Source organism: Lacerta agilis, chromosome 6, assembly GCF_009819535.1.
Source record: "Lacerta agilis isolate rLacAgi1 chromosome 6, rLacAgi1.pri, whole genome shotgun sequence".
Taxonomy (NCBI): Eukaryota; Metazoa; Chordata; class Lepidosauria; order Squamata; family Lacertidae; genus Lacerta; species Lacerta agilis.
This window is the reverse complement of record NC_046317.1, coordinates 65,482,113-65,509,865: the sequence shown is the minus strand read 5'-3', so window position 1 is coordinate 65,509,865 and position 27,753 is coordinate 65,482,113. Positions and strand designations below refer to the sequence as shown.

The window sequence follows — 27,753 nt, the reverse complement described above, 5'->3', positions numbered from 1 at the left end:
TACATTCATATACACATAAAATTATACACAATGTGTTGATCTTGTGGCAATTATCATTCATCTTTATGACCACATTCATTCTTCTTCATGTAACACAATTCCTCTTCCCTTCTGGCTTCCCCAGAAGCATGGATGTAGGTTTTCAACCTCCAAACCTATTGACTAGCAATAGCTTATTATTATAAATGGGCATTTTAAAAAAGGTATTATATCCACTGCCAACGGTTAGTGAAAGGCATGTTGTTCTTAGGGTAAAACACAGTCCAGTGAGAAGCAGTCTTTTAATTATTAGATCTTCTTGTTGGTGCTGGGGGTTGTTACAGATACGACAGCTGTGCCAGTGGACACAACAGGGTTTCCCCTTTGTTATCTCCTCTCACCCCTTTGCCCCACAATCTACTTCACAGGGTTCCTTAAGCCAGCAGAGCAGAGTTGAGGGTGGAGGGGAGAGGAAGGGGAAGTCCCATTTGTGCGAGTGGAAGTCTGCTGCACAATGACACCATTAGATAAGTCCCATGTAGTATTTTTTTTTAAAAAAGAAATTAAACAAATACTCAGGCAAATAGTGAACTACTCTTACTTTATTTTATCCATAAATCTGCAACTTTCCCCCTGACCCCTTTTGTCACCTTTACTGGCTCCTTCTGTTAGTACGTGTTCCTATCAAGTATCTACACTATTAATCAATAAAGGTCATTAAAACGAACATGAGGAAAGTGACCAGCAGTTCTAAGCTACATGCCAAACTCAATATAGAAATGGAAATGCCCAGTCCTTTCCCCACATTATTATTTAATTATTATTATGTTTAAAGATCGTCTGCTGTGTGGAATAAAACTGGCTCAATGAAAAGCAAAGAACCAACTATGAACAAGGTCTGAATATTAGACTGTAATTCTTAGAGAATCGAACTCACTCACAGAACTTAAAGGCTAATGCTCTAGTCAGCTGAGAATGTCCAGTCAGGAGAGCTGAATGCTGATGTACAATTATCAGCTTCTCCAGCTGACCCAAGTGCCCATCAATCTGACCTCTCATGGCGTCTAAATAGTCAGATGGTGGTTCTCACAAAAAAAATTAAGGCTAGTGCTTCAGAATTTTATTTTATATATTACACACTGTTTTTTGATCTAGCATTTCTAAGGTAGATCGCCAATAGATAATACAATTCAATACAAGATGATGGTGTGACATGTGATCATTTTGAGAAAATGTGATATTCAAGGCTCCCCCTCAGCTGTGTGTTGCTCTTGACGCTACGGGCCTTAGAGGCCGGTAGCAAACCCAAGCAAACTGCACCCCTTTGGGAAGCTGTAACTGTCACTCAGGAGTGGAACTCTTCCTCATGCAGAGCAGATAGAAGGTTGGCTTCTGGCTCATAATTTGATGATGGGGCAGCTGAGATGCTGGGGGGAGCATGATATTAAAAGCCTCTCACCAGCTCTCTGGTGTCCCTGATGCTGCTGTGTTAGAGGTCTGCCCTCAAGTATCAATCCTGCCCTGTGCCATTTCCATAAGCTGTATGTTACTGAAACAAAAGAGTTTCAGGGCCTGAAATGCATGCCCATACACTGGGAGAGGAGAAAGAAACAAAACAAAAATGTTAAAGATTACACAATGCCTATCAAGCCAAATTATGCAGGAAACATGAGACTGAACCTCATCAAAACAGGTACATCTCAAGTGTTCTCTTTTTTTTAAAAAAAACTTATGTTTACTTTTTAAACTATTATTTATATAAACGGATGAAATGTATGCAAAAAAGCTAAAGTTACTGAAGGTAAGCATTCTCATACAATTCAGTTGTTACAAAAAATCAGAAAATGAGTCAAAATAAGGTCCAAAAAGATCAGAGCATATTAAAAAACAATTGAAGATTTGCAATTAAGGTTAAGCACATTTTTGAGAGAGAGAGACCAGTACAACATAAAAATAGTCCCATCTCTGCTTATTTAGCCATTACACACATCCCTATATTTTATATCTTGCCTTGGTTCATTGGTTAGCAAAGAGAACTGAAAGAAAAAGCAATGACTGTATAGTTTTGTTTTTGCATTTGTGAAGAGTTTTGAAAAGGGATTAGCAGGACCGAAATTAGCTGATTTTCAGGGTTGCCACGTTCCTTACAAAGTGCTATTTTTCAGAATCTCTTGAAAGTCACTCTGCATGTTTGCAGGGGGAAAGTGACCCATAATCATTGTGATAGCTGGTGGGTCAAACTTGACCCATGAGGGATGGCCAAGATAACAATGTGGGCCATTGGCAAGATCCTGTTCCCCTTGTTCTAGGGAACTGACACAGAAAAGGCACTACTTCGGCTTTCGCGGCAAGAGAGGATAGATTTGCACATGTGAAATATTTTTGTCCTTTGGTTCCCCGCCCCCCAATAAAACCAGAAAAGGAATCTAGCACTGTTTTAGAAATACATGAAAAAGCCTCCATGTGCCTAAAGTTAAAATCTAATGGGTCAACTAAGCTTTACTTAAGAGTAGACCCACTGAAATTAATGAACATGGCTAAGTTAGGTCCATTAATTTCAGTGTGTCTATTCTGGGTAAAATTCAGTTGAATGCCACCCAGTTTTGCTAAAATTTGCACTCTCTCTTTAAGAATATTTCCTATTTCAATTAAATGCAAAAAAGCTTATTTAAGTAAGTGAATAAAATACTCACACATGTTCTTCTGGAGTCGGGGGCGTTTTGAAGGGATCTCACCTCCTTTAGGTATTTTCCGCCTTCTTAGTTCTAAAGTTATTGGCTGCAATGTTTGAGAGCCTTGCTCTAAATATGTAAATAGAGCAAGGAAAAGGTTTCTAAACATACCAAGAGAAGATGTAACCAGATTTTTTTCTTTCTTTTTAAAAGAGAAATGACATTTTTCTACTGTTTTATAAAACTTTTATGGAGCTTAGGATTTGAATTCTCTAGTTTCACCTTCCTTTTTTGGGGGGGGGGGGAGCGAAGTATTCTATAACATGTAGTAGTACCAACTGAGATAACAGCCATATATCATTAATATCACAAGTTCCTTAGGAACTGGATGACAATCATGCACCCCACTCATTGTTGTAACTCTTGGCTTTAACAAGTGTAGAATACTTAACACTAATTTGCGTGTGTTGATGGTCAGTTCAAATTCAAGTAGCATAATAACTAGTTAATCTGTATCCTGTATCACCTACACTGGGATATCTACACAAGGAGAAGGAAGAGGGGGGATCCCTGTGACCCTCCAGATGATGCTGAACTACAGCTCCTGTCACCCCTGGCAACTGGCCATGCTTGTGCGCTGCTGAGAATTGACGTTCAACATCTGGAGGGCCAGATTCTTCACCCGTCATATGAATGAGACACAGCCTTGACTGTTACCACTGACCTGCAGGAGGCACCACAGGTGGTCGACCACGTCGTCTCTTAGTTTCTTTGAGGTTTTCTGGTGGGCTATTCACATTATCATTTTCAGGTTTCTTTTCAATCTGGGTATCTATTGAGAATTCTCTGTCATTTTCAGATATGTTCTCTTTGTCTTCTTTGCCATCCTTGGGTAGAGCCTTTTCAGAGACCTTGCTCTTTTCTGAAGGAACTATTAGTTTCCCTTCTTTATCAGGTTTAGACCTTCGTTCAGTCTTTAACGTCTTTTCATCCTTGTCTTTCTTACTATTCTCAGTTGCTTTCCTCGGTTCTTTAAACTTTTCCCATCTTTCAGGAGATGAAGGGATTTCATTACTCTCTCCTTGGGTCTTGAATTACTCACAATAGACTAAAAGCAAGTTTAAAAATTGTGATTGTTTTCCACTGTAAATTAAACTTACTTACAGAACTGGGAAGGGGGAGGCACTGAAATAAGCCAATTAATAAGACACAATATACAATTAAAAGAATCCTGTGACTGTACAGCTTTAATACTATTGTCTGGTTCCTTTTTCCTAATATGATTGCATGCACATATAAAAAGAGTTAAAAGCTATAAAGCAGTACATAAGGAAACAAGTACCACATGACAACACTCAGTGCTCATGGGAGATTACATGGGGGACAACTGGTTAGAGTGTCTGGAATTTCTACATTTATTAAGATTTATAATCTGTGTTTTAATCAAATTAGCAGGGTGGCATACAATTAAATTTTAACACACAATAAAACAAATACATAAAATAAACTTAGATTTATAAAAGCAGTAACAAGTAATACATAAGACAGAATAAAGCCGATAATCAAAAGTTTAAAAGCTTGGGAAAATAAAATAGTCTTTGCCTCATGATGAAAAGATACCCAAGTAGGTACCAGTTGAGACCTCGTTGCAGGATGTGTTCTAAAATGTTAGAGCAGAACTGAAAAGGTCCTTTGCCTGGTAAACATACACCAGATCTTGGTTCAGAATGGGAACCCGGAGAAGGACCTCCAGCAAAGGTTATTATGATTTATTATGTTTGCTTGTCGCTTGCCACAAAAAACCCTCTCAAAGCAACTTACCATTTTTACCCACCCACCCCAGCTGGCTCTGTGAGGGTTGGGAAGACCCCTGGAACACTGCATGGAAGGAGGAGAGGGCAGATCACTACTTCAGGCAAGGAGAAATGCTTGCACTGACTGAGTGATCTACTTAGCGCTATGTTGAATACGTCCTGTGATATTTAAGGAATGTCCACAAACAAGACCTAAGTATAACAGCATTCACCTCACTTGTGGATTTCTAGCAACTGGTATTCAGAAGAATATTGCCTCCAACAGTAGATATACTGTAGAACATATGGCTTGCAGCCACTGATAGCCTCCATTAATTTGTCTAACCCTCTCACAATAATTGTCTCGTTCCCTTACATTGTATCAGGGGGGAAATATTGTGGTTCTCATAGGTCATGAAGGCAGCCACCTTTTTCTCCTTATAATTCCCCAGGAAGGAACCGCATGTCTTAAGATATAAGTTGCTTCCTGGGAACATTTAACAAGACTATGAGGAAGGACACTGTAGAGAAAAGCTGCCCTTGGACAATCTTGTAAATACAGTGCAAACATATGCGCAGATTCATGAAACAACATGCAGTTTAATCTGAGATTCATGTTCTGATCTGTGCGTGGGTCCTGAGTGGGCAAAATGTGTAGATTTTATCCAAGATGCAGTGTGAACCAGAATCCACTTCATCCCTACATCTTATAAAACACATGAACTAACAACCCTATAATTTATGTTCTGCCCCCAAATCAGTTTAACCAAATCAAAATAAAAGTAAGTTTCATACCTGATCTTTGGAAAAAGCTTTGACGTGTATATTCTTGACTGTCTGAATTACACCATCATAAAATTTTACAGTGTAAGTACCTGAAATTTAAAAGAAACCCCACTTATAAACTGAAGCAGCAACTTTACAGTGTGCTAATTACTCAAAGCATAAACACATAGTGATTCACACATAAGAGTAGTCTTCCCCAACCTGGTGTCCTTCAGGTGTTTTGAATTACAACTCAATCAACCCCAGACATCATGGGCAATAGGCAAGAGGGGGGGGGGTAAAAGCAATCTTCAGAAGTTCCAGATCACAAGTTTCCATCACTGTGAAAAACTGGGTTTGATTGCAATAAATTCTATTTCTATCAAGAAAAATGTTGAGATTAAAAATCTTCTTAATAGCTTTTATTCCCATCGAGTGGAAATAAATACAAAAACTTAGCTTTCTATAAACAGAAAGGCTCCTTCATTCCATGGACACCTTTGAGGCAGTGGTGAGATCTTGTTGGTAAAAGGTGGTAGGGGCAATTTTAACCAAAAACCTCTTTTCTTGAGAGTTCACCAAATCTCCAGAGCAGGTTTTGAGAGAGCATAAGGAGCTACAGGTGAGAATCTGAAAAGTTGCCTCCACACCCTTCTTCCACCAGAAGAAATGTCTGGATCCAAGCAATGAAACTTACATATGCCCATACTAGAAATTAATCCACAAAATTGTCTTCCATTACCTTTTCACTCTCACATAAATAGTGTTTATACCAATTCAATTCTTCACAACATTCATAAGTAGTGGTCATAAAAATTGGGAATAGCATGGAACATATACAGCAGCTACTCATTTTCAAGACGACTTCTGAAAGCAGTCATAAAGGATGTTTCTCTACAGTGTATTCTGAAATTAACAATTATGCCTTACCATCCTTGTTAACAGAAGTAACTTTGGCTGGATAAAAACGACAATCAGACCAGCAAGCCAACACTTGATCATTTATATGAAATCCCTAAAAAATGGAAACATATAGAAGCGAGTGTTCAGGATACACTGCTGCATCATAGCAATAATAAAATAATCTATGCTGTAAACAAAATATTTCTGCAGCAGACTTTTCCACCAATTATTTTACAGACGATTTTAATAATTCTACTCAGCCCATGGGGCACAATAGCTTTGATATTCTAAACATATTGTCAAGGCAGGGTGATCATCATAAGCAGCAAGATTATTGAACACTTGGGTGCAAAAGAGTGTGTTATTTGTATAAAAAATGGGAAATTGCCATGAAAAACGACAATAATAAGGATACAATCCTATACTCACATATCTGGGAAAAACTTCACTGAAGTCAAAGGGAATTACTTCTGAGTAAACAACAGAGTAGACCCCGGCAGACCTAATTAAAGCCAACAGGCCACTTTGGCTAAACCACACCCACATGCCAATTACCTACACCATACACAATGCCATATATGGGAAGGTGAAAAGGTGACCAGACAGGGCCAAAGGGGTCTTGTGAAATGTTGCCGATCACCTGATTGGCAGGAGTTCAAAAGTGCTTTGAAGCATGGCTTATCAGTTGTTGGAACTTCCAAGTGCTTCATCGCCTTATGTCACTGTGACATCCACCTATCAAATTGGACCACATGGAGTTGGGGTAAGAAGGATCTGGCCCACCAGAGTGCACTGTAAAGCAAACTTCACAGCAGGTGTGGAGAACTAATCAGGCAAATGGGCTGCATCTAACTCCTTCATCCCCTGTCGGTCAACAGTAACAGGTGGGTGGGACTGTAGAGAAAATATGTCCATTTGCACATGCAAATAGATTTCAAAAGGGATCACAGCAAGAGCCTTCGGAGATGCACTCTTAAAGTTCTCAGTGGAGGTCTCACTGTTGGTGACACCTGCAAGCCCTGCTTAAAACAAACAGGCACTGACTGATACCCACGTGCTTTTTTGCCCCACACCTGATGTCACATTTGAAGTCAGGTGTGGGGCACGTGGGTGTGGTTTGGAGGGGATGAAGCCTTGACGGCTACATTGGCATCTCTGTTGGGCCCAAATAGGTCCATGGACTGCCCCCACCCATGCCTTACAGTGACAAACAACATGTCTATAAACACCAAGGTTACCATATTTCATTTATCTTTTTCTATCCCACCCCAGCTAAGAAACAGTATTATACCAGTAATATTTATAAAAAAACAATTAAATCTGCATTCACAAGTTTGCAAAGAATTGGGTTGACTTCAAGCTTTAACTTAGGTTGCTTTTACTTACAGAAGATCCTTCGTCATCATGTAAGCCTTCTTTCCTCAACTGTATTTTTTCTAAAGGACGCAAATAAGGACTGTCCCAACAAAACCATTCATCATAGCGGTGATTCCAGCGTTTGAAATGGATTAGCACTTTTCCTTCCTCATAATCAATTTCTTCAATGTGAGCTGGATACCTATGCAAAGAAAGTTAATTTAAAATATTCTTGCCCAAAAAATGGAAATAATTGTCTTGAAAAAGGAGTAACTATATTACAAAGCCATACATTTTGGTAAATATATGAATATGATATAAATAGCTTCAATTTCCACCTTTTTGTGATTAATTTAATCTTGCTGCTTTTTTATTATTAAGCGAAACTGCTTTCGTTTTCCAGGAAATATGACAAACACCTGAAATCATGTTAACAAAGAGCCGACAGTTTATGTGCTTATGGTTGTGTCTTGTGAATTCTTAAGTCATGGTTTTTATCCATGCTTTTGCTGTGCACAGCTTGCACTTTTTGTCATACTAATGTTCTAGCCAAACAACCTTGCTGGTGCTATGATAGCCAGTTAAAAAATCTTACGCCATCGGAGAACCACAAAAAAGCCCCTAGGAATAGCTGCTTGGTACCCTAAGGATGATGACAATAGGCAATGCTAATTTGTCAGCACCACAACCTGACACTGCTGTTATCAGTGGGTGACATCCAATTGTTCCCAAGTGCTGGCAGACAGACTGCATACCCACCAAATCTGCTTTGGAAAGTTACAGGACCTTGTGGAAAGGGGGGGGGCTGAAAGAGGACGAAAAAGAATGGGAAATATACTTTTGTAATGTTTGATATCACTCAGTAATGTTAAGAATTAGTCTATTTTAAAAATTAAACACAGACCCATACAACATGTACATCTCTACAATAGTTTATGGTAATCTACACTTTTGTTAAGGGTAACTTCAAAAGTATAAAACAAGAGCGTAATCCCATATGACAAACTAACCAGGGAATTTTCAAGCGTGCAATAATCATGTGGGTACAGAAACTGAAAAGGACTCGTCAGACCTATTTGCTTGTTCCTAGAGAATAATCAGTTCCTCCCGATTGGTCCTCAACCATTATGGAGCAAGATCCTTTTTAAAATATTAATCAATCCATCTTCAAGCAGAGAACATTTTCATCATCCCTTACTGATATCAGATGAGACGAGCAAAACCACCTTAGCTTGGGAGATGGTTCTGGCAATTTTTTATTTCAATGCAGAGGTTTGTTCAGAATAAATTACGAGGACAGACAGAAAGGGGAGAAAGTTCACCAGTGAAAGCAAGATAGTGACCCTTCTAAAGCATATCTGATCTCTTGCTACTAGATCATGCTACTAGAATGTTTAAAAAATGCATGATGTTCATATCCTACATATTTAGATTGTTTAGTCTCAAAATACAGAACAAAATGGCATGTGAATATGTTCTTTCTTTGTATTATACAACTGTAATCACATCTATATTAAAATTTAGGACAAGTTGTGAAATTGCCTAGAAGCCTATATTGTATATAACTGCAGCAAAATAAAAAAAAAAACACATTTCCTATCTTTACTTTGATATACTGGCAGATTAGGAAAACAAGTTCTGAACATCACAAATCCATGACTACACATCAATATCAGATACAGCAGCTTTCTCCAACCTGGTGTCCTCCAAATGCTTTGGATAACTTTTAACAATCTTAACCAACTTGACCAATGGTTGGAGATGATGGAAGTTGTAGACCAACAATATCTGGAAGGCATCAGCTTGGGGTAACATACTTTCAGACCATAGCCAAAAAACAAAACAAAACCCTACTCATCGATGGTTAGCAATCCTACGTCATTTATGTCATTTCTTCTCCTTCTACCACTCCTTACTCACCGTTAATTACCTGTCTTTGAAGTGCTATCTTAGGAGGCTCTCTAAACTGGACCCAATAGCAAGAATACCCTTACAACCATAGAATTCTATACAATATCACATCAGCTATAACCACCAATCATTTTCAACTTCTTAAGGACTACAGTTCTTGTATACTTAAATATAGTAATTTAAAACTAATTCTAATAATACAACTTCTCATCTAATACTTCTGAACTGATTTTATTTTGCTATAGTAATACCTACATTCTTCTTCAAAAGGCTGTATGCTACATTAGACTCAAATGTCTAAAACCAGGAATAATCAACACGGCACTCCCCAAGTGTCACTGGACTACAACTCCCATGAGCCCTAGTCAATCAGCACTGATGGAAGTTGGGAGTCCAACAGAAACTGAGGACACTACACTGGTAATTTAGGTGGGGAGGGGGGAACACCAGTGCAGAATGATATGCGCAGGTCTCACTTTCCCAAGAACTCATTCTTTAGTCAAGTGTTTACTAAGTTTACAATTCTCAGAAAAGTTAATGCTGTTCTTTTCAAACATAGAATCACAGTTTTGCATATAAACTCAAGTTCAATAAAGGGCAGCCCAGATTGCTTTATTACTTGACAATGGCAACCCACCTTCTGCCTCCAATTTATCATTAAGTCTAAATTCTAATACAATTCTTGCTGTGTTGCTACTGCATCAAGAAAGCCTTGCTCATGAAAACAACTAGGGTTATGTCAAATATACTGATTATACCCCCCCATCTATACTTCCAAGGAGAATGACATAACACCAGCATCTGCCTAACAAGCTACAATTTTCTCTCGCAACTCAGTATTGTTTTTTTTACTTGCACATTATGTGCGATGGAGTGTTTATTCAAAAGGTTTCTGTTTATAAGGCCTACTGTCAAGGAAACTATAATTAACTAGCTGTTCAGTATTATGTTTCCAGTTGTTCAGATATTTTAAAGGTAAGCAGCACATAGGCAGCAAGAACAGATAAAATCAACACACACTTTCATACATTCATATAGACTGAAAAAGCTCATCTACAATTAGGTTTGTATCATTATGTGATACACTATTATGTGACCCACTAGCTTATATAGGAGTCTCATATGCACATCACAGCTCCCTAATATATTAGGAGCCCTTGGTCTGAGCTGATGATTTTATGATTTACAGCTGGTATAGAATTAAATGGCCAGGTTGCTTGGGGAAAGGGACTCTTGGCAGTTAACACTAATCCTGGCCAAACTGCACTGGCTACCAATTAAATTCCAGGTCCAATTCAAATGATGGTTTTGACCAATTATGCAGCTAAGGACCTCAATGCATCAAGGACAACCTCTCCTCATATGAACCAACCTTGACCCTGCAACCATCATCTGAAGCCCTTCTTTGTGTGTGCCCCTCCTCAGGAGGTCTGAAGGGTGGCAACATTAGAACAGTGTTTTTCAGTGGTGACTCCTTGTGTTTAGAATGCTCTCTTTGGAGGTGGCTCACCTGGCATCTTCATTGTATAGATGTACACACCAAATAAAAACATTTCTTTTTCACCAGGGCTTTGGCTCTTAATTAACTGTGGTCCCCTTTAGTGGATGGAGAATTTTTAATCCTGTCTTTAAAAAAAAGATTGTCTTTCTTGGTTTTTCTTTGATGTCTGGTTTAATGTATGTATTTGTTTCTTTATACAATGTAAGTCACTTTGTGGTCCCTTGCTAAAAAAGGTGACCAATAAATTTAACAAACAAACAATTTAAGACATTTATATACCACTTAATTATTCAAATTTCTAAGTGGTGTACATTATCTTCAGTGACCAAACTGAAGAAATGGAAATATTATCAAGACACACTAGTTCATTCATTGAAACATTTCAAAAATAAACTCTTATTTTTTTTTATAAACTTCCAATGCTACCAACCCTCATCTTCAGCAGACTGCAAACTGTGCAAAATGCATCATTTTAGATACGTCATTTGCTATAGCCTTGATCTAGCCAAAACAAGTTCTCATGAAAAGCATGTTTCCATAATACATTAACCCAAGTGAGACAGAATGATTAAAAATGAAAGGTGTAGCTGTCTTTTCTATACAAATTTCTAGTATCAGTGTTCTGCGGTGTCAAGGTTCAGCTCAGTCTCTTAAAAAAGTTTGATTCTCAGTTTTCTCTATTCATATAACACAAAACAAAGTTCTACTTATCAATTCAGAACAGTACAATATCACATTCTACTTTCAACCTCCATAAAGTCAGAATGAAAAAGTAATCCACTAGTTCACCCCCTTTTAAAGCATTCCTCACGATCAAAGTTTTATTTCAGACACTTGACAGGGGTCCTTCATTTCCAGGTGCAGGGTATTGAAGAATAAGGACACTATACCTCAGGGAATGGGGATACCCTAACCCATTGTTCTTTGTTTTTTTTATAATTTATTGATTAGAGTATGCTCCTTCTAGAGTAAATACACTGTTCATGGCTGTTTACAACTATAAAACATAATACTTCCATAAAAATCACATAAAATAACAAAAAAAATCATAATATATCCTATATGAGTCATAAATAAAGGTTACAATGAAATGGTCTTCAATAGCTTGCAAACAAAAAACAGCAAGGGAGAGAGCCAACCACATTTCAGAAGGCATAGCATCCCATGATACCAGTTATTTAGAGGCCTCTCCTCTTGTCCCACTCAGTTGTGCTTCCACTCTAGGAAAGACACAGAGAAGAACCATTCCTTCTGATCTTAGAGAGTGATTAGGATGACATGGGAGAAGGCAATCCCCAAATGATCAACTTGTTGACTCAAATGTCTTTTTCAGAGCCTCTTCCTAGATCCCTTACACTTGACACCTCAAAAACAGTAATACTGTGATAACAATAAAATGGTGTAAGGCAGAAGGTCTCACTGTGGCTTAGGAAACAGCCTTACACCAGATCGGACTATTGTCCATGTAGTCTAGTACTGTCTACTCTAAATAGTCATGGAGATTCCAGATCCTGAATCTGAGAATATTTTTCAAGAAAGTGCAGCTGGGTGTTTCTTTGTGCAGGAAACTCAGGCAAACCCTATACCAACTTCACAACAGTTTTAACACAAAGGCTGCAATCCTATACCCACTTACCTGGGAGTAAGCACCATTAGGCTCAATGGGACTTACTTCTGAGTAGACATGTATAGGATTGCACTGTATTGCAGATCAGCAGACATTAGGTGAGGGGAGCAAAATCAATAACATACTATATGAACATTTGCAATCAGAACAAATTTAATGTCAGGGAGTCAAACCGAACCCTTTTTAAAAAACTGAAAACCCAGCATAATCAGGACCTACATAATCATTAGTGATGTTAGCTGTCTGCAAACTTTTATTGTGCCCTAATTCAACTGTGATCCAATTTATAATTTCTGCCGTATTTATAAACAAAATATTTTAAAATGTCATTTTTATTTATTTGTCATTTTTATTAAAGAATACCATGCTAATATTATGTGCTATATAAATATCTCATTTCCTAAATAGCCAAAAGTATCTGAACTGAATGTTGATGTTATATTCAAGCGATGCAAAGCTGTACTATTTTTTAATGAAATACTTATAAATATTGACATTACAATTCAGTAACATATGCTTCCTCAAATTTTAAGGTGGACAAGGCACTGATAATGGTTAACATGCTCAATTTTAGCATACTCAGTGCTCTATCTGTTAAGATGTATGCATGCACACTTTGAGAGGAAGCATCCATTTTGACTAGTTATTTTTATCCATTCATTATTTTTACAAATTAATTTTATAAAACAATGCAGTTTTAGAAATGGGTCTTTTTTAATGTGGAAAAACATAGCAATGGAATTTTTTCCATTACTGAAAATATCCTGTCCCACATCACTGTTTGAAACAAGAATGGAACACAATCAGAAAAAGGCAGGTTATTAGTTTGGAATAAGGGTTTGACTAAAAACTGAAAAGATAGCATGTACTGACTCCAAAAACAAAGAATTATAATAAATTACTAACGCATTCACAGAAATTGAGAAGAATGCAATGCTAAAATCAATGGTTTAGTGCTGGTTTGAGTGCTTCCCCACTGTCAATGCGGAGTCAGGACTTTTGCCAGCATTTGTAATAAACCAGATTGTGTAAAGTAAATGTCCTTTTCCCGGTCAATGAAGAGGAAATGAAGGAAGTGTGGGAGCATGAGCCTCTGCTCTGACTCACTCCAGCTAGTGCATATAGTACTGCTAAACAATAGTTTAGCACTGTGTACAAATGCACCCAATATGTTTGCAGAGATTAAACTAGTTTTCTGATTTAGGTATCACAGAAACTGTGAATTAACCAGGCAGTTTTCTTCCCAAGCTGAGTGTGTAAACAAGGGAAGGTGGGAATACTAAAGTTCATTTTACAATACCATTACACCCAAACTAGGCCTTTAAGTTTTTGAAACTTTCTACTTTTACAATGTGACATAAAGATCGACAAATAGCTGCATCTGTACAATATATTTAAACATTTTGTATTATTAACATTAGGATAATTACCACTTGATACTAATCACCTTATCATATATTTGAATCACCATTACGTTTTCTCACATAAAGTACAGAACAAGAGTAGGTGGTTTGGATACTCTGAACCAGTTACCGAAATGCTACTGTCTGATTGCAGTTGAATCAGAACCAGACCTGAACTGGAACTTTTGTTGGTTTGACTCCCTGTTGTAGCACAATGTGACAGCATCACAAAAATGTATCCAAGTTTTATCATGAAATAAGAAATACCAGTTTTTTAATCTGTCTCGGGCTTCCCAACTGGGCTCCCACTTCAAAGCTGATACCTCTTCTGTTTGGTGGATGTTTTCTCATTTTGTTATAAGCCGCTGCTTTTATTCCCCTGAAAAATGCAATTAAATATCAATCACCAGAACCTGTGTCAATTGCTAATCTGTCTAATCAGTTAAAATAATTCATATTCTAATGTTTCAATTATGTAAGTTTTTCTTTGCATTCTTTATACTGTATGTTGAAAAGAGTGCCCTTTATATATAGTCTCTTCATTACAAAGACTGGCTTTGTATACCCCAGATCTTACTAAACTCAAATCTGGATGTCAAAGTGGAGCACCTGGTGTACTGTGGAAACAGTATCATTGTTAAGGTGCTCCCTCCGGTGTTCAGGTACCAACTATCTGTAATGCTTCTCGAATTAAATTATTTGTTGTCAATATTTATTGATAATTCAGCAGTTTTGTACATCACTGTTAGTTGTTTCCAGTGGCTACCTGTCTACGCTTTGCTCCATGTGCTACAGCCACCACCTTTAGAGTTTACTGTGTTGTTGCCACGTAACAAGCTATTTTACCACCTGGATTGTCCGCTCTAAATGTTTCTCTAATAGTACGTTTTAAAATAAAATAAAATCCTTGCCATATGGACCAGGTATCATGCAGAACAAATTCTGAGTAACCACAAAGCAGATGCACTGTCTGAAGAGGTCCCTTAATTTAAATCCTGCAAGTTTACAGATATGATGCAGTGGAGTGTGCTAGCTTTTACACAGTACAGGAATCTTAGATTTAGTGTATGTAGTGTATTAAGAGAGAACTGGGTGAGCCATGGACACTACTGGATTATCTGATATATACTGCTAATATATTATCTTTTCTGCAAATGCCTTTGGTCTTGCACTTTTGCTTCAAATTCATGCTAACAGCACTATAGGCTTTTATTGCTGCAATTTTGTTAAGGTTGTTTTGTGATTTAACAGCTCCTTCATTAACACCCTAAGACTCAAACTAATGAACAGTGGCATATAAAAGCACTGTTTTGGAACATGCACACCACTGATCTAGAACATGAAAATCATTTGCAAATGAAACAGCCTTGATATGGTGGGCTCTTAGTGACTTGTGTTTTAGACATTATAATGGAACCTTTTTCTAAAAGCTTTCATCCCACCCCCCACCCTCCGGTAAACTGGAACATTTGTTGACTCCTACAGTTGTTTTTATTTTCAGTTCTAAGTTTGATGTACAGCTTAAAATCATAATTTTAAAATGCTATTGTGAACTACAATTTTTTGCTGAAATTTGAGATTCTATAAATGTGAGCTACTAAGAAGCAGTGGGCATTAACATGTTTCAATATTAAAAATATGTTTTGCTGGTTTACATGGCTCTGTCAACAACATAACATTGGACTACATAACAAATCCTATACACACAGAGACAAGCCAAAATTTGATAGCCAAGCCAAATTTGCAGTTGTCAGTAGCCTGCCAAACCCGTTGAATCCAATGAAGTCCCTGTGGGGGTGGAAAGGCTGCTCATGTAACAGATTTCCCCCTATGCTCCCCATACCCCCCAAATCTGCTTCAGAAGGTTGGGGGTGCAGGAGGAAGAAGGTAGGGATGTTCCATTGCACTAACAGAATCATTCTACTCATGCAGTGCCTTTGCTAGGCTTTAGAGGCATGCAGATGAATCATTCAGTAAGCCCAGCACAGGTGTAGGGAACATCACCACCCATCAAACTCTGAACTAAAGGTGGTAGGTGAGCCAAGACTTGCTTTTCTGGACAGCCCAGCACCAAGAACAGCAGCCCCAGCCTTCTCCAACTGGGAGCTGGTGAGACAAGGATCTTCCAGTACAGTCCAACATCAGGGATAATCCCTACTTCCCATCCACGTCCAAGGCAGAGAGGAGGGCTGGGCTTTGTCTTGTCGTGCATACCAGCGAGGGATGAGACATGCACTGAGTGTCTTAATACAACTGAAGAGTGGCAACACATCTCCCATCTTAAATCCAATGCAAACATGATCCTGCTTAGCCTTCTCTGCACCATCTAAAAAAAAATTACTGAGACATATGGAACCATGAGCTAAAATATAACTTGAAGAACTCTACAAAGCATGTGAAAATAATGACACCCTCTCCTCCTAAATAGCTGCACAACCGAAAGAGAATTGAGGCTTCCATAAGCTTCTGAAACTGGACCCCTACCCAAGGCCTATATGATGCAGTGATGCAACCAAATACATATTTATTGAATGTAATTTGTTCCCACTTTAGGCAGAAATAGAAGACTAACAGACACACACACACACACACACACACACACACACAGAGCTAAGGTTTCTCTTCCTGTAACTTGCTGCTGGTGAAAATCTGGTCTTGGTTAACACAATTATTCGTGGTAACTGTATTTTGCCTGCCAGATCACCACTTTGATGAACACTATGTTTTATCAGACAAAAAGGTATGAAAGATTCAAAACAAGATTCCATAATTTTACACATCAGCTTATTTTATTGGTCTTGCAGTGCGCGCTCTCTCTCTCTCTCACACACACACGCACAAACACACAAGCTGCAAACTATCAAAGATGTGTATGTCGATAGCCAATCCTGCTACTGTGGAACACACTAGAATGGGACATTCATAACCAAGTGCCTCCCTTCTCTGACTTAAAAGGCCAGTATGTAAAGCAAACCTTAGAGCTAGGCATACAGAGCAAGATGCTGGCAACTAGCTCCAGTCAACAGCTGCATAGTGTCTTTCTGTTTCTTACTCAGAAAACCAAACTATTAGGTATAATTTCCCACACCTCTTTGTAAATCAGGCAGACAGGGTTTCTCCCTTAATACAATACTATGTACTCAATATACAGTATAACACAAAAGAAAGGAAATCTTGTCCATCTGTGCCACTGAATTCTGGGCCCAGAAGGCATAGACTGAGATATGTAGCAACTTAGCTCAGCTCTGCATATGTGAAAAATGAATGAAGGGACAGGAAAGCTTTGACAAGAGCCGGACAAGGAACAGATTTCATGTGAGAGAGAAAGGGGGTGACTGATATTTCTATCTATCCTGTTCTCTTTCTGGTTTATGGTGGGTTACTAAAAAAATTGTCTTTAGGCCAAACAAATAACTGCCTAAATTTCTAAGCCTACTGAGCACTATTAGCAAGAACTACTGTACAGAAACTGTCAAGCAGGCCTCCAGTAGCAGCTATCAGGTACATAAGCAACAAGTATTATTATTTTTTTAAAAAAGTAAGTTTTAAGGTCTCCTAAGTCCCCTTTGCATGTAATGCCTAGCCAGAGGCTTCTCGGCCTCTGTGTAACCCAAAGCAGCTAATCCAATAGTCACCAAAGGGACCATGACACCTTGCCAGTGGAATATAACTATGAGATAAATCAAAAGCTTTCATGAGCTTTCCAACTGAATGGATGAAGGAGCCTGAATACATTTTAAACCATGTGTGAATGGAGTGTGTGCTGAATCCTCATGCACAGGGCATAATATGCTTAAAATGTGTGGTCTCCACTTCCTAGGTGGTTCTCCCTCAAACAGAAACTACTTTTCCCCCAATAGCTTTAAGACATTTAATATGTAGATGCAATTACAGAATGTAAATGTATAACAGAATGCTGAGCTGTTCATGTTAGTGACTTTCCCACCAGATAACTGCTTTCTACCATCAACTTCTTAATAGCACTGAAAAATAACCTACCGGTAGTTTTCAAGAGCACTGCATTTTCTTTATTCTGTCATGTTGAGCTTGAACATACCACAGCCAGGTAAGTTCAGGACATGCACCAAGGCTAGCATTTGTCTGTAGACAGCTATGCTTCATTTTATTACTGGAGTCCAAAGGCTATTTCCTCCCACAATGGAACTGACTAGATCCAACTGACTTTGGTCAAGTCAGTTTATTATTGGACTACTATAATCCTGCATTATTCATTTTCTTTAATCCTCCTTGCACTTTGTTCTTGGTCTCCACCAAAGGCCTGTCTCTAGATTCTAATTCTGTTCTTCAACACCCTGAACCGATTCTATGATAATAATCATGCTTCCATACAACTGCATATTCTATTTCCTTTGCTGTATCCAGCCTGGAAAAGATTCAATAGGCATAACCTTTATGTTCCACTTTCACAATGCACAGAATGTCTGTAATACTATGTCTCTGTCTGAAGACCAATCCAAGAGAGAGGGATAGTATCTGCACATCAAGCTCTGTTCTTGACAAGCAGCCATGGACTCCAAGTGTCAGGTTAAAAAGAATGGTATTATACTGCAGTAATGATTTACAGATTTAAAGAAACCAGATGATCACACTATTTTTCATATTAACTGCTCCTGCTAGTTTATTCATGTTAATGTGTGGTAGACATTATGGGGCCCAGTACAGACATAATGCTAGCTCCCTAAACTGCAGTTGACAGTGACTCATGCTTGGGAATATACAAAATGCTCTTTCTCCTCCACTTTTTGGCACAGGTTTTCCTATTTTTTTCTCTTGTTCACTTAACTGTAGGTTAACATTGCATTTGTACTGATATCTGCCGTGATTAATGCTGACCAGGGTTTGGAAATACGGTCTTAAGTGCAGTTATGAAGGGACCTTGTTATCTGATTAGCGTTAACTGTGCTTAGTACCACTGTATGAAAGTGGGTATTTTCAAGTTTGGCTGTAAAATTTCATGGTGGTTTATGAATTGGAGCATATCAACAATGTTTCTGTATGCCTTCATTCCCACTCACTCCACCATTTTGTCACTGAAGTAATTACACAATGTGCTTTTACTATACTACAGTAGAACCTTGTGTTACGTACCGTCCTCCTTGCAAACGCTTTGGGTAACGAGCTCTGCTAACCTGGAAATAGTTGCTCCTGGTAGCGAACTTTGCCCCAGGATGCAAGCGGAATTTGCGTGCGCACACAGCGGGAGAACCCATTAGTGAAAGCGCAGCTCAGGATAAGAACAGTTTCATGTTAAGAACGGACCTCCGGAATTAATTTTGTAAACGGAGGTACCACTGTATGCTACTTTTTCTGATGAATGTGCCTAGTGATATATTGGTGCAATTAATATTGCTCTGTTTTAATGGTTGTCTTTTCTCAGTTAATGTGTACTTTCTCTCTTATAGTGGATGTTGTTTGTAGGATTCACTCTGGGACACAAGATGGAGCTGGAGTAAATGAGCTGGTATTACTGGACTTTGTGCAACTGTTAACAGATTAATTGGTAAAATGTTTATCAGTAATGCAGAACATTAGAAAACTGCAGAAGTTCTGCTCACACAGGAATTGTACACAGTATTTTGTAAGATAATAAAATTTAGTATTTCAGTAACTGACGCAACTACAACATCAGGTAAGAATGGTTTAGCTTAGGCACTGAAACAAGCAGATGTATCCTACAAGACATCTGACAATCAGTATGACATATGGCAACATGTTTTGATTTAACCAGTTTTCATACATCTTATGTGCAAATTGCCTTGAGACGATGGTTAACCAATTAATAAATCAATGATAATACTTATTTCATGATGATGATGATTTCTGTTTTATTAGTATATCAGTGGCTCTCAAATTGGAGGGTGGAAGAGACAGAACACCTGAATGGGATAAAACATTCAAAGGCAAGATAGTATCATTGAAGATGTGGAATCTTTCTCCTTTCACTAGCCAAGGTTTGTGGGCTGAATGCCTTCTGGAAGACATCACTGATGCACACTAAGTTTGTAAGAGTGAGTGCATCCCCACTAACTCATCATACCACCCTCATCAGAGAAGAAGGTTGCTAAGATAGATAGGGTGCCTTGTGTATGAGTTTAGAAAACATAATAAAAAATTTAAAAAATCCTTCCAGTAGCACCTTAGAGGGGTTTTTTTTACTATGGCAGACCAACATGGCTACCTACCTGTTTAGAAAACATATTCTTCTCTAATAGCAATATTTGATTAGTATCAAATATATACTAATGAAGCAGCAGAATGAACACAACTGTGTACGAGATTCTCCACACAATCACTTGTAGCACACATTACTGGAGTTGGTTTACAGACACAATAAAATAAAGAAGTTTGAGATACACTGAGATAAGCAATATAATCATAAATACTCAGTGGTGACATGTGTTGTGCATCATACCATAAGTAATGGCAAGAACAAATAAAATCTCACCCAGTTCACCCCCCGCAATTTGCATGCCCTCATCAGAATTGGTCAATCCAAAGTAGGAGTGGTGAATGTCCATGATGCCTGACACAATTAGGATCCCTTGCAAGTGGATGGCCACAGCCAGGCTGCGCTGAAAAACACACCTGCAGGTAAGAAAAGGCAATTGCTACATAAGGCTAAAACCATCACTACTACTGTTTTACCATTCCTATAAAAATAGGCAGCATTCCTGGAGCAAAGATTTAGAAAATATCTTCCTTGACCCACACCCTGTCCCAAATGCAGAAATGTATTAACGATTCTAGATACACACACTGATCTCAATCCCAAAGTGGAACTTCGAAGGCAAAAATAAAAGTATTCCCCTTGAATTAAATTTCCTTATCTTTAAATAATGCTGTGTAATGTAATGTAAACCTATCAAATGATTAGGGATGATAAAAGTATTCTTAACTACACAAAACATCTAGAACTATTGGGCTACATTCAAATGTTTATTTCTCCATTTAGCATGTAATTTAAGCACATATGATCCTTTAAGTCTTTACTGACACATTAATGTATTTTTAAAAAAAGTTGTTGCCTGGTATATAACCCAAAATACTTTAATTATTTTCTTGAAATTCAAAGCTCTAAAAATGTAGATTTGTATTGAATACATTTAAGAAACTGTTAAATACTTGTATGAGGAGAGCTGAGGCAGTGGCAGATGAGACGATTACCTCATCCCCATTAGATAACAGGCACTAGCAGGCACGGAGACAGATGGAGGTTTTGCAGGTGACACTGCACCTATGGGCAACAAATTAACAGGTGGTGATCCTATTCCCACTATGGCTGGCTACTCTTTGTTCCTGTCCAGTTTCCCTATCTCTTCCCCCAGGATTCTGCTTCCACATTTCTTTTTATTACCTAGACCTGTTTACCCAGGACTGACTACTTACTGAGGATTCATGCACACTTTTAACTGTGCAGGGCAGACCCTCAATTTAGTTACTGCCTCCAAGTATGGGAAGTATAATCGGAAAGGGGGGGGGGCTTAAAATAACTAATTGTTATGGTGCAACCATTTTGTAGGATTTGGTCTTACAGCAGCAGCTGGCATTTTGGCGCTGCAGAGGTAAATAACCCATTAAGAATGTCTGCCTCCAGAGATTTCAAGAATGAAGCAGGTCAGATGACAGCTAGAGCACATATGGTGCAAGACTTGCCACAAATGCAATTGAGCGCATGTTAAAGGGCATGACTGTGCCTACTGTGAGGTGATAACGGGTGGCGAAGAAAGTATACTCTGTCACCTCCATCTCATCCTTATGTAGCCATGGAACAGAGGTTAACATCCATCCCAATAAACATAGCATAAAATAAGCACAGGAAGCCTGCTGTGGTAAGTTTGCAAAACACTTCAATGATGAAATTTACTGAATCCATGATGATTTGGACAACACTGCTGTGAAAAGTCTAGAATGATAAAGTGTAGTCTGGTTTTGTGAGAGCAGTTTTAGCTTTTGAGGTCTGGGGATGTGGGACAAGGTGCTTGTAGCTGTTTGACTGACCTGGCAACTTCTCAACTTTTTCTCATTGTGGGTGATCTGAACAAGCTTGTGACGGGTGTTGTATTTTACAGAGTAAGTCCAAGGCATGGTAAATGCATATTTGTGTGCAGAAGCAGTGCGTGCCATCCCTAAAGAAGCAGTAGTGCAGCCACTCTTGAAGAAGAAGAAAAACAACAACCTGGTCACAGAGGCTTATGATAACTACTTTTTAGGGAAGATGCTTAAGAAGGGTGGTGGCAGCAGCAGTTTGGCTCTAGGTGCTCCAAGAGCAGGGTGGGCCAATATTTTCATACCCAGTGGGCCACAAGAATACTTTGTTTGGGAACCCATGGGCTGCACACCATGCAGGGATGGGGAGGCCAAAATTTGATGCCGCTCCTTCCACCTCTCATGCTGCCTTCCAAAAGCCAGGTAAGTGAGGTGCTGGGCTTTGGGAAGGAGGTGTGAGGACTCTAGGACCCTATCAGAGTCCTCATGCATCCTTTCCAAAGTCCGGTGCCTCACTTACCCAGCTCTGAGAAGGCAGTGTGAGGGCTGGGAGGGGTAAAACGTTGCCGATGGCTGCCAAAAAAGCCCTAGGCCTTGGGCCGTGTGTTGGATCATCCTGTCCTAGAGGAAACTGATTATCTAGACCAGGGGTTGGCAAACTTACCCGGCCTTGGGCCGGTTCCTCCGGTGCAGATTGAGTGGCAGGCCGGAGAGAGTGCGCCCATATGCGTGCGTTCTTTTTCCGGCGCACTTCTGGCGCGGTGCCGGAAATAGCTTGTGCATGTGCGCAAGCTATTTCCGGTGCCACGCCAATCTGGATACGGCCCGAGGGAGCCAATTATCCGGCCCCCGATGACCCCGTTGCCCGCTTACCAGCGTGGCGCCGACCCGGAGATGGGCAGCTGTGCCACGCCGGTAATAGTGGGCGGCAGGGGTCATCGGGGGGCAGATAATTGGCTCACTTGGGCTGTATGCGGCCCGCGGGCCTTAGTTTGGCGACCCCTGATCTAGACTCATTCCAGTCTGGGTTCAGAACTGATTTGGCTTTGGTTGCCTGATCATTTACTTTCACAGAGAGATTCAGGTAGGTAGCCATGTTGGTCTGATGCAGTCAATCGAAATATACATATACATACATACATACATACATACATATGTCCAGTAACACCTTAGAGACCAACTAAGTTTGTTTTTTGGTATAAGCTTTCATGTGCATGCACAGAATACACTGGTATATGCACACGAAAGCTTATACCAAAAACAAACTTTGTTGGTCTCTAAGGTGCTACTGGACAATCATATATATATATTTCAAAGAGAGAGACAGAGGTGAAGTGCAACCTTGTTGCTTGTATTCAATTGTTTCATGGCTTTCAATTGTAGTACCTTACTGGACCAGTTCAGCAGGATCCCCCCTCCCTCTTTTAATGGTAAACATGCAAATTGTATTGATGAAGCTAAATTGCTTGACAACAAGAAGTGGTAAATATTCTGCTGTTTCACAGGAAGTTTTCTATACGTGCAGGAACTAAGTCGGCAAGTTTTTTTTTATCTTGAGGAGGGGGGTGCTTTGTCCCATGGTGCATGGAAGAGGTAGGCTGATCATATAGCTTATCCAAAAATAGTGGCTACGTCTTCAATAAACCATGCATACCTACAAGGCCTGTTCTACAGCATGGCATTGGGTGCCTGCATCTTGGCCTTGTGGGGGGTGAAGCAGGTTATCCTCTTGTCTCTATTGCTGTTAAACATGAAGCGGTTCAAGGTAGTCATTAGGAAATTTGGAGTGTGATGTCATTAGTATGCAAATGACACCCAGTTCTATGTCTCTGTTACATCAGAGTCAGGAATAGATATGCAAGTCTCCAAGGATACAGGGATTGATGAGCATCAATAAGATGAATCTTGATAAAACAAAGGCCTTGTCGGTAGGAGGTTCCGGGGTCTGGGGAGTGGACACATTGTCTGTTCTGGAGGGGGCTGCACTCTCTCTGAAGAACAGGCGCAAAGTCGGATGGTACGCCTTCATCCACTATTGTTACTGGAGGACCAAGTGGCCATGGTAGCCAGGGGTGCCTTTTACCAACTTTGGCTGGTACACCAGCTGTGACAGTTCCTGGACAACCTAGACACAGGGATTCATACACTGGTAACCTCAAGGCAGGATTTCTGTAATGCACTCTTTGTGGGGGCACTCTTAAAGTTGGTCTGGAAACTGCAGCTTGTGCAGATTGCTGCTGTTATGTTGCTGAGTGGAGCTACCTACCAGTAGCATATGACAGCACTTTGAAAAGAACTGCCCTGGCATTTTTACCACTGCATAAAATCAGCATTTCCCCCATGTGATTATCAATAAGATATTGATATATTATTTTTAATTGCTCTATCAATGCTTAAGAAATAAAATTGACAGATATGTGAGTGCATGTAGCTTAATACTCAAGATTGGCATGTCTGTGTACATTGTTTTCTGAGAATAGCTTGTTGTTTGAAGAAAAGATACAACATGAATATCATACAACAGATAAACACAAAACTACCGGGAAAGTTTTAATTCCCCAAGGCTGATTCTAGCAATAGTAAATGTTTAGCAGAAGTCATCAATATTTCTGTTTTTCTCTATCCTTTCTGCTGCATTTGCAAAAGCTGTTCCTCATAAATCTATAGTAAATTTTATTTACCATTTCTGCATCTAAAAGACCTCTTCCCTATTTGGGTACCAATACCAAAGTACAAAATATATGCATATCATACTGTAACATATATAGTGTGTGATGCATTTATAAATTGCAACCAATTGTATTTTCCTGTTACAAGAGTGCATTAGTTCTGCACTCTATGATATGATTGAGTCTATCAAGTATTTGTAGTGGTTTAAATTAATTTAAATTCATGTTAACCAGAGATGATCAGTTATGCTCTGTAATGCCCACTGATACAATTATTTAAAAGAGAGTAACTACAATGCAGTGCTAAGGTTCAGCCAAGACAGCCTATTCAAAACAGTATCCACACTAGAGGAATACTGCTGCTGTTATAGAGCAAGTTACAACTGTATTCAGCCACTGCTTTCTGCTACTGCCCCACTTCAAAAACTGAAACTTCCAGCTTACTAGAACCACCAGCTACTAATTCTTCCTCCTCTGCCCCTGCTCAGTTTGCTATGCAACAAATGAAGCTGCCTTATGGAGTCAGACCAGTGTACTGCCTACACTGGCTGGCAATGAGCCTCCAGGGTTTCAGGAGATGCCATTAATTGAACCTGGGATATTTTGCATACAAACCAAGTGCTGTACCACTGAGCCAGGACTCTTGCTTTAATTCCCTAAGTTTACATACATAATAGTTTAAAGGACTGAGTGGGTAAATGAAGGTACTGCAAATACAGCTACCGGTACTTTGATTTTCCCGATCATCACACAAAGCAACAGGGTTTGGCCAATTATATTTGTACAATTTCCTTGAAGGTATTTCTCAGGCTGTGTGGTCAGTCTGCAGCATACACACCACAAGTTGCATAAACAGCACGAGTTTGTGGCACATCTGAGCAGGAGCAAGAAATACTTGGAGCCTGGCTACAGCAAAGTGTCATGGCCCACATGCTCTGCTGACCTCTCCTGCGCCACATACTCCTAAGGTTAGTAGGGTCTGAGGCAAAACCAAACCATTGTAGAGAGGTTCCCTGTACTGTATAATAAACCTAGCATACACAAAGGGGACACCTTTTCATTCTTTGGGCTTGAAATACTGTGGTACATTTGCTTAAAAAGTTATCTGTTTTTGCATTTAGACAAAATGAGGAGGGTCAGTAAAACTATCCAGCTAAATATGTCTTCAATTTACTATTTATTTAAATATCCTTATATTTTCCCTTCATTAAAAATAACATGGATGATAGCAGTATTTTGTTTGATTTACAGCCCTCCAGATCAGCTTTGTCATCTTGCCACTTAAACACATTGTGTGCTGATATCTTACCTTCCAAGTAAAAGAAGATCTAATTATAATGGAGTAGCATTAACAAGAATGGAAAAGTAAATATAGTTTACAAGCAGGTGATATACTAAAGCTTTAGCAACTCTGGATAAAAGCTCTTCTGAGTATCTTGGTCCTGAATTTACTTTGATCCCACAGGCAATGTTTATTGTACAAGAAGTTAAAATACATCCTCCCCTGTGGTTTTCTGTGGCAGACTGAATATGCCCAATTCTGTGGGAACAAAATATATCTAGGTTTCTAGGTAAAATGCCCAAGAATGCTTTCCACTCCAGCCTATTTTCCCATAGGCACAGAAAGGGTAAGCAAAGTGAATTCGAAACACGCAAAGTGAAACCACATTTTTCAAAAGGCCTTACAAACTAATATCCACAGCCAACATGAAGGGCACTGACCTATTCCAACAATATAAGCCCTAAGGGCAAGCAATTAAGAAAACATATGTTATGTAACTGCAACGCCCATTATGACTGTCAAGAAAATAATACAGGCTCTCAGGTCCCAGCAATTCATCACCACCTTTAATTATTACAAGAGATAATCTCTGCCCAAGGAAAAGAGGGAACAATTATCAAGGGTGTCATACCTAAGTGGCAATTATTGCGGCCACTACTAGAACACTATCTTTAAAAAAAACACACACACACTAATCGTGGGGCTCTCAATGAAGCCAAAGTAGCCAGTGAAACAAACCACGCGCGCCAGTCCTGTGGTACAAAAAGATGCGTAACTTGGCGTGTTATTAAGGGGGGGGGGAATGAAAGCGCAACTGCGTCTCGATCCAAACCGGACGCTGCGCCTTCAAAGGGATGAAGGGAGTCTGATGCAGAACCTGCCACGATCAAGGTCACGTTACTGACATCCTAGAAACACAGCATCCCTTCTTGTTCAGGAGGAGGAGGAGAAGCTCGCCTGCCCTTTTGGCTTTCCTCCGCTGACGGGGGCCGAGCGGCGTCAGCAGCCTCCGACGAACAAGAAGCATGGTGCCGGGAGGAAGCCGATCGCTGCGAAGAGACACGCCGCCGCCGACACCCGCCCGCCCCTTCGCAGGGCAAGAGGCGGCGCGGGAGACGTGACGGGCCCCTCCGGGAAGCCTCGCGCCGGTCCCACGCGGGCGCCGAAAGCCGCTCGGACGCCGCCGGAGGGACCGGCGAACCAGCCAAGCACCTTCCCGGCTCCCGCTGAAGGAGCCTCCGGGAACCCCGAGCTCAGAGGGAAGAGGCGCCGCCCGGGGCCCGGGACTCCCTCCTCTCCGCCACAGCCGCGGCTGGTCCCCGCCCCTCTCCGCCTTTGTGAGGCCGCGGCGGGAACTCTTCTGCGCTCGCTGCCGGGCTCCCGCCCCCCCCCCCGCCTATCTCTCTCCGCGGGGCCGCCTAGGAAGCGCCATGCCCTTACCGGGGAGGGGGGTGCTCTTCGTACGTGCAAGGGGCTCGAGCCGCGGGGGCAGGGGGCCGCCAATGATCCGCTCACCGAGTCCAGCCCAGCGCCGCCGACTGAGCAGCGCCACAAAATGGCCGACGCGACTGCGGCGCCGCTAGCTCGCCCGCCTGCCCGCCGCGAGGGGAGGGGAGGGTCCTCCTGTGGGAGGGGCGAAAGGGGCAGGGGGCGTGGCTCCGGCGGAGATGGCTGGGGGGGGGGTGTGCCCTCGCGCAAAATCCAGGCGGCGGCGGCGGCCCGTCACGCGCGCATCCTTCTCTCGGGACCCGGAAGGCGTTGCTGCTTTCCCGTTGTCCAGTGTGAGTTCGCCAGTGAGAGGAACTTACGACGACACAGTCAACGACGAGTGCGTGCTTTTTTATCCACGAGGACCCGCTGCTGCTGCTGGGCTCAGGTGTAATTA

At 40.4% G+C, this 27,753-nt stretch overlaps 1 protein-coding gene and 1 long non-coding RNA gene across 2 annotated transcripts in view; both read right to left on the bottom strand.

Annotated features, from left to right (window-relative positions):
• The window catches only part of PHF20 (PHD finger protein 20), a 32,254-nt gene extending 17,970 nt beyond the window's left edge, over positions 1-14,284 (bottom strand). Inside the window, 8 exon segments of the mRNA XM_033153215.1 lie at positions 2,673-2,780; positions 3,376-3,726; positions 3,729-3,759; positions 5,240-5,319; positions 6,140-6,224; positions 7,499-7,670; positions 14,178-14,203; positions 14,205-14,284. Coding sequence (XP_033009106.1) covers positions 2,673-2,780; positions 3,376-3,726; positions 3,729-3,759; positions 5,240-5,319; positions 6,140-6,224; positions 7,499-7,670; positions 14,178-14,203; positions 14,205-14,261 — 910 coding nt within the window. The 5' untranslated portion in view covers positions 14,262-14,284.
• Positions 14,285-20,372: 6,088 nt separating this feature from the next.
• Positions 20,373-27,478, bottom strand: LOC117048851. Its single transcript, XR_004426886.1, has 2 exons — positions 27,309-27,478; positions 20,373-20,516 (listed from the first exon to the last, which is right to left on the bottom strand). It is a non-coding gene; the product is annotated as an uncharacterized LOC117048851 (long non-coding RNA).
• Between the last annotated feature and the right edge of the window lie 275 nt (positions 27,479-27,753).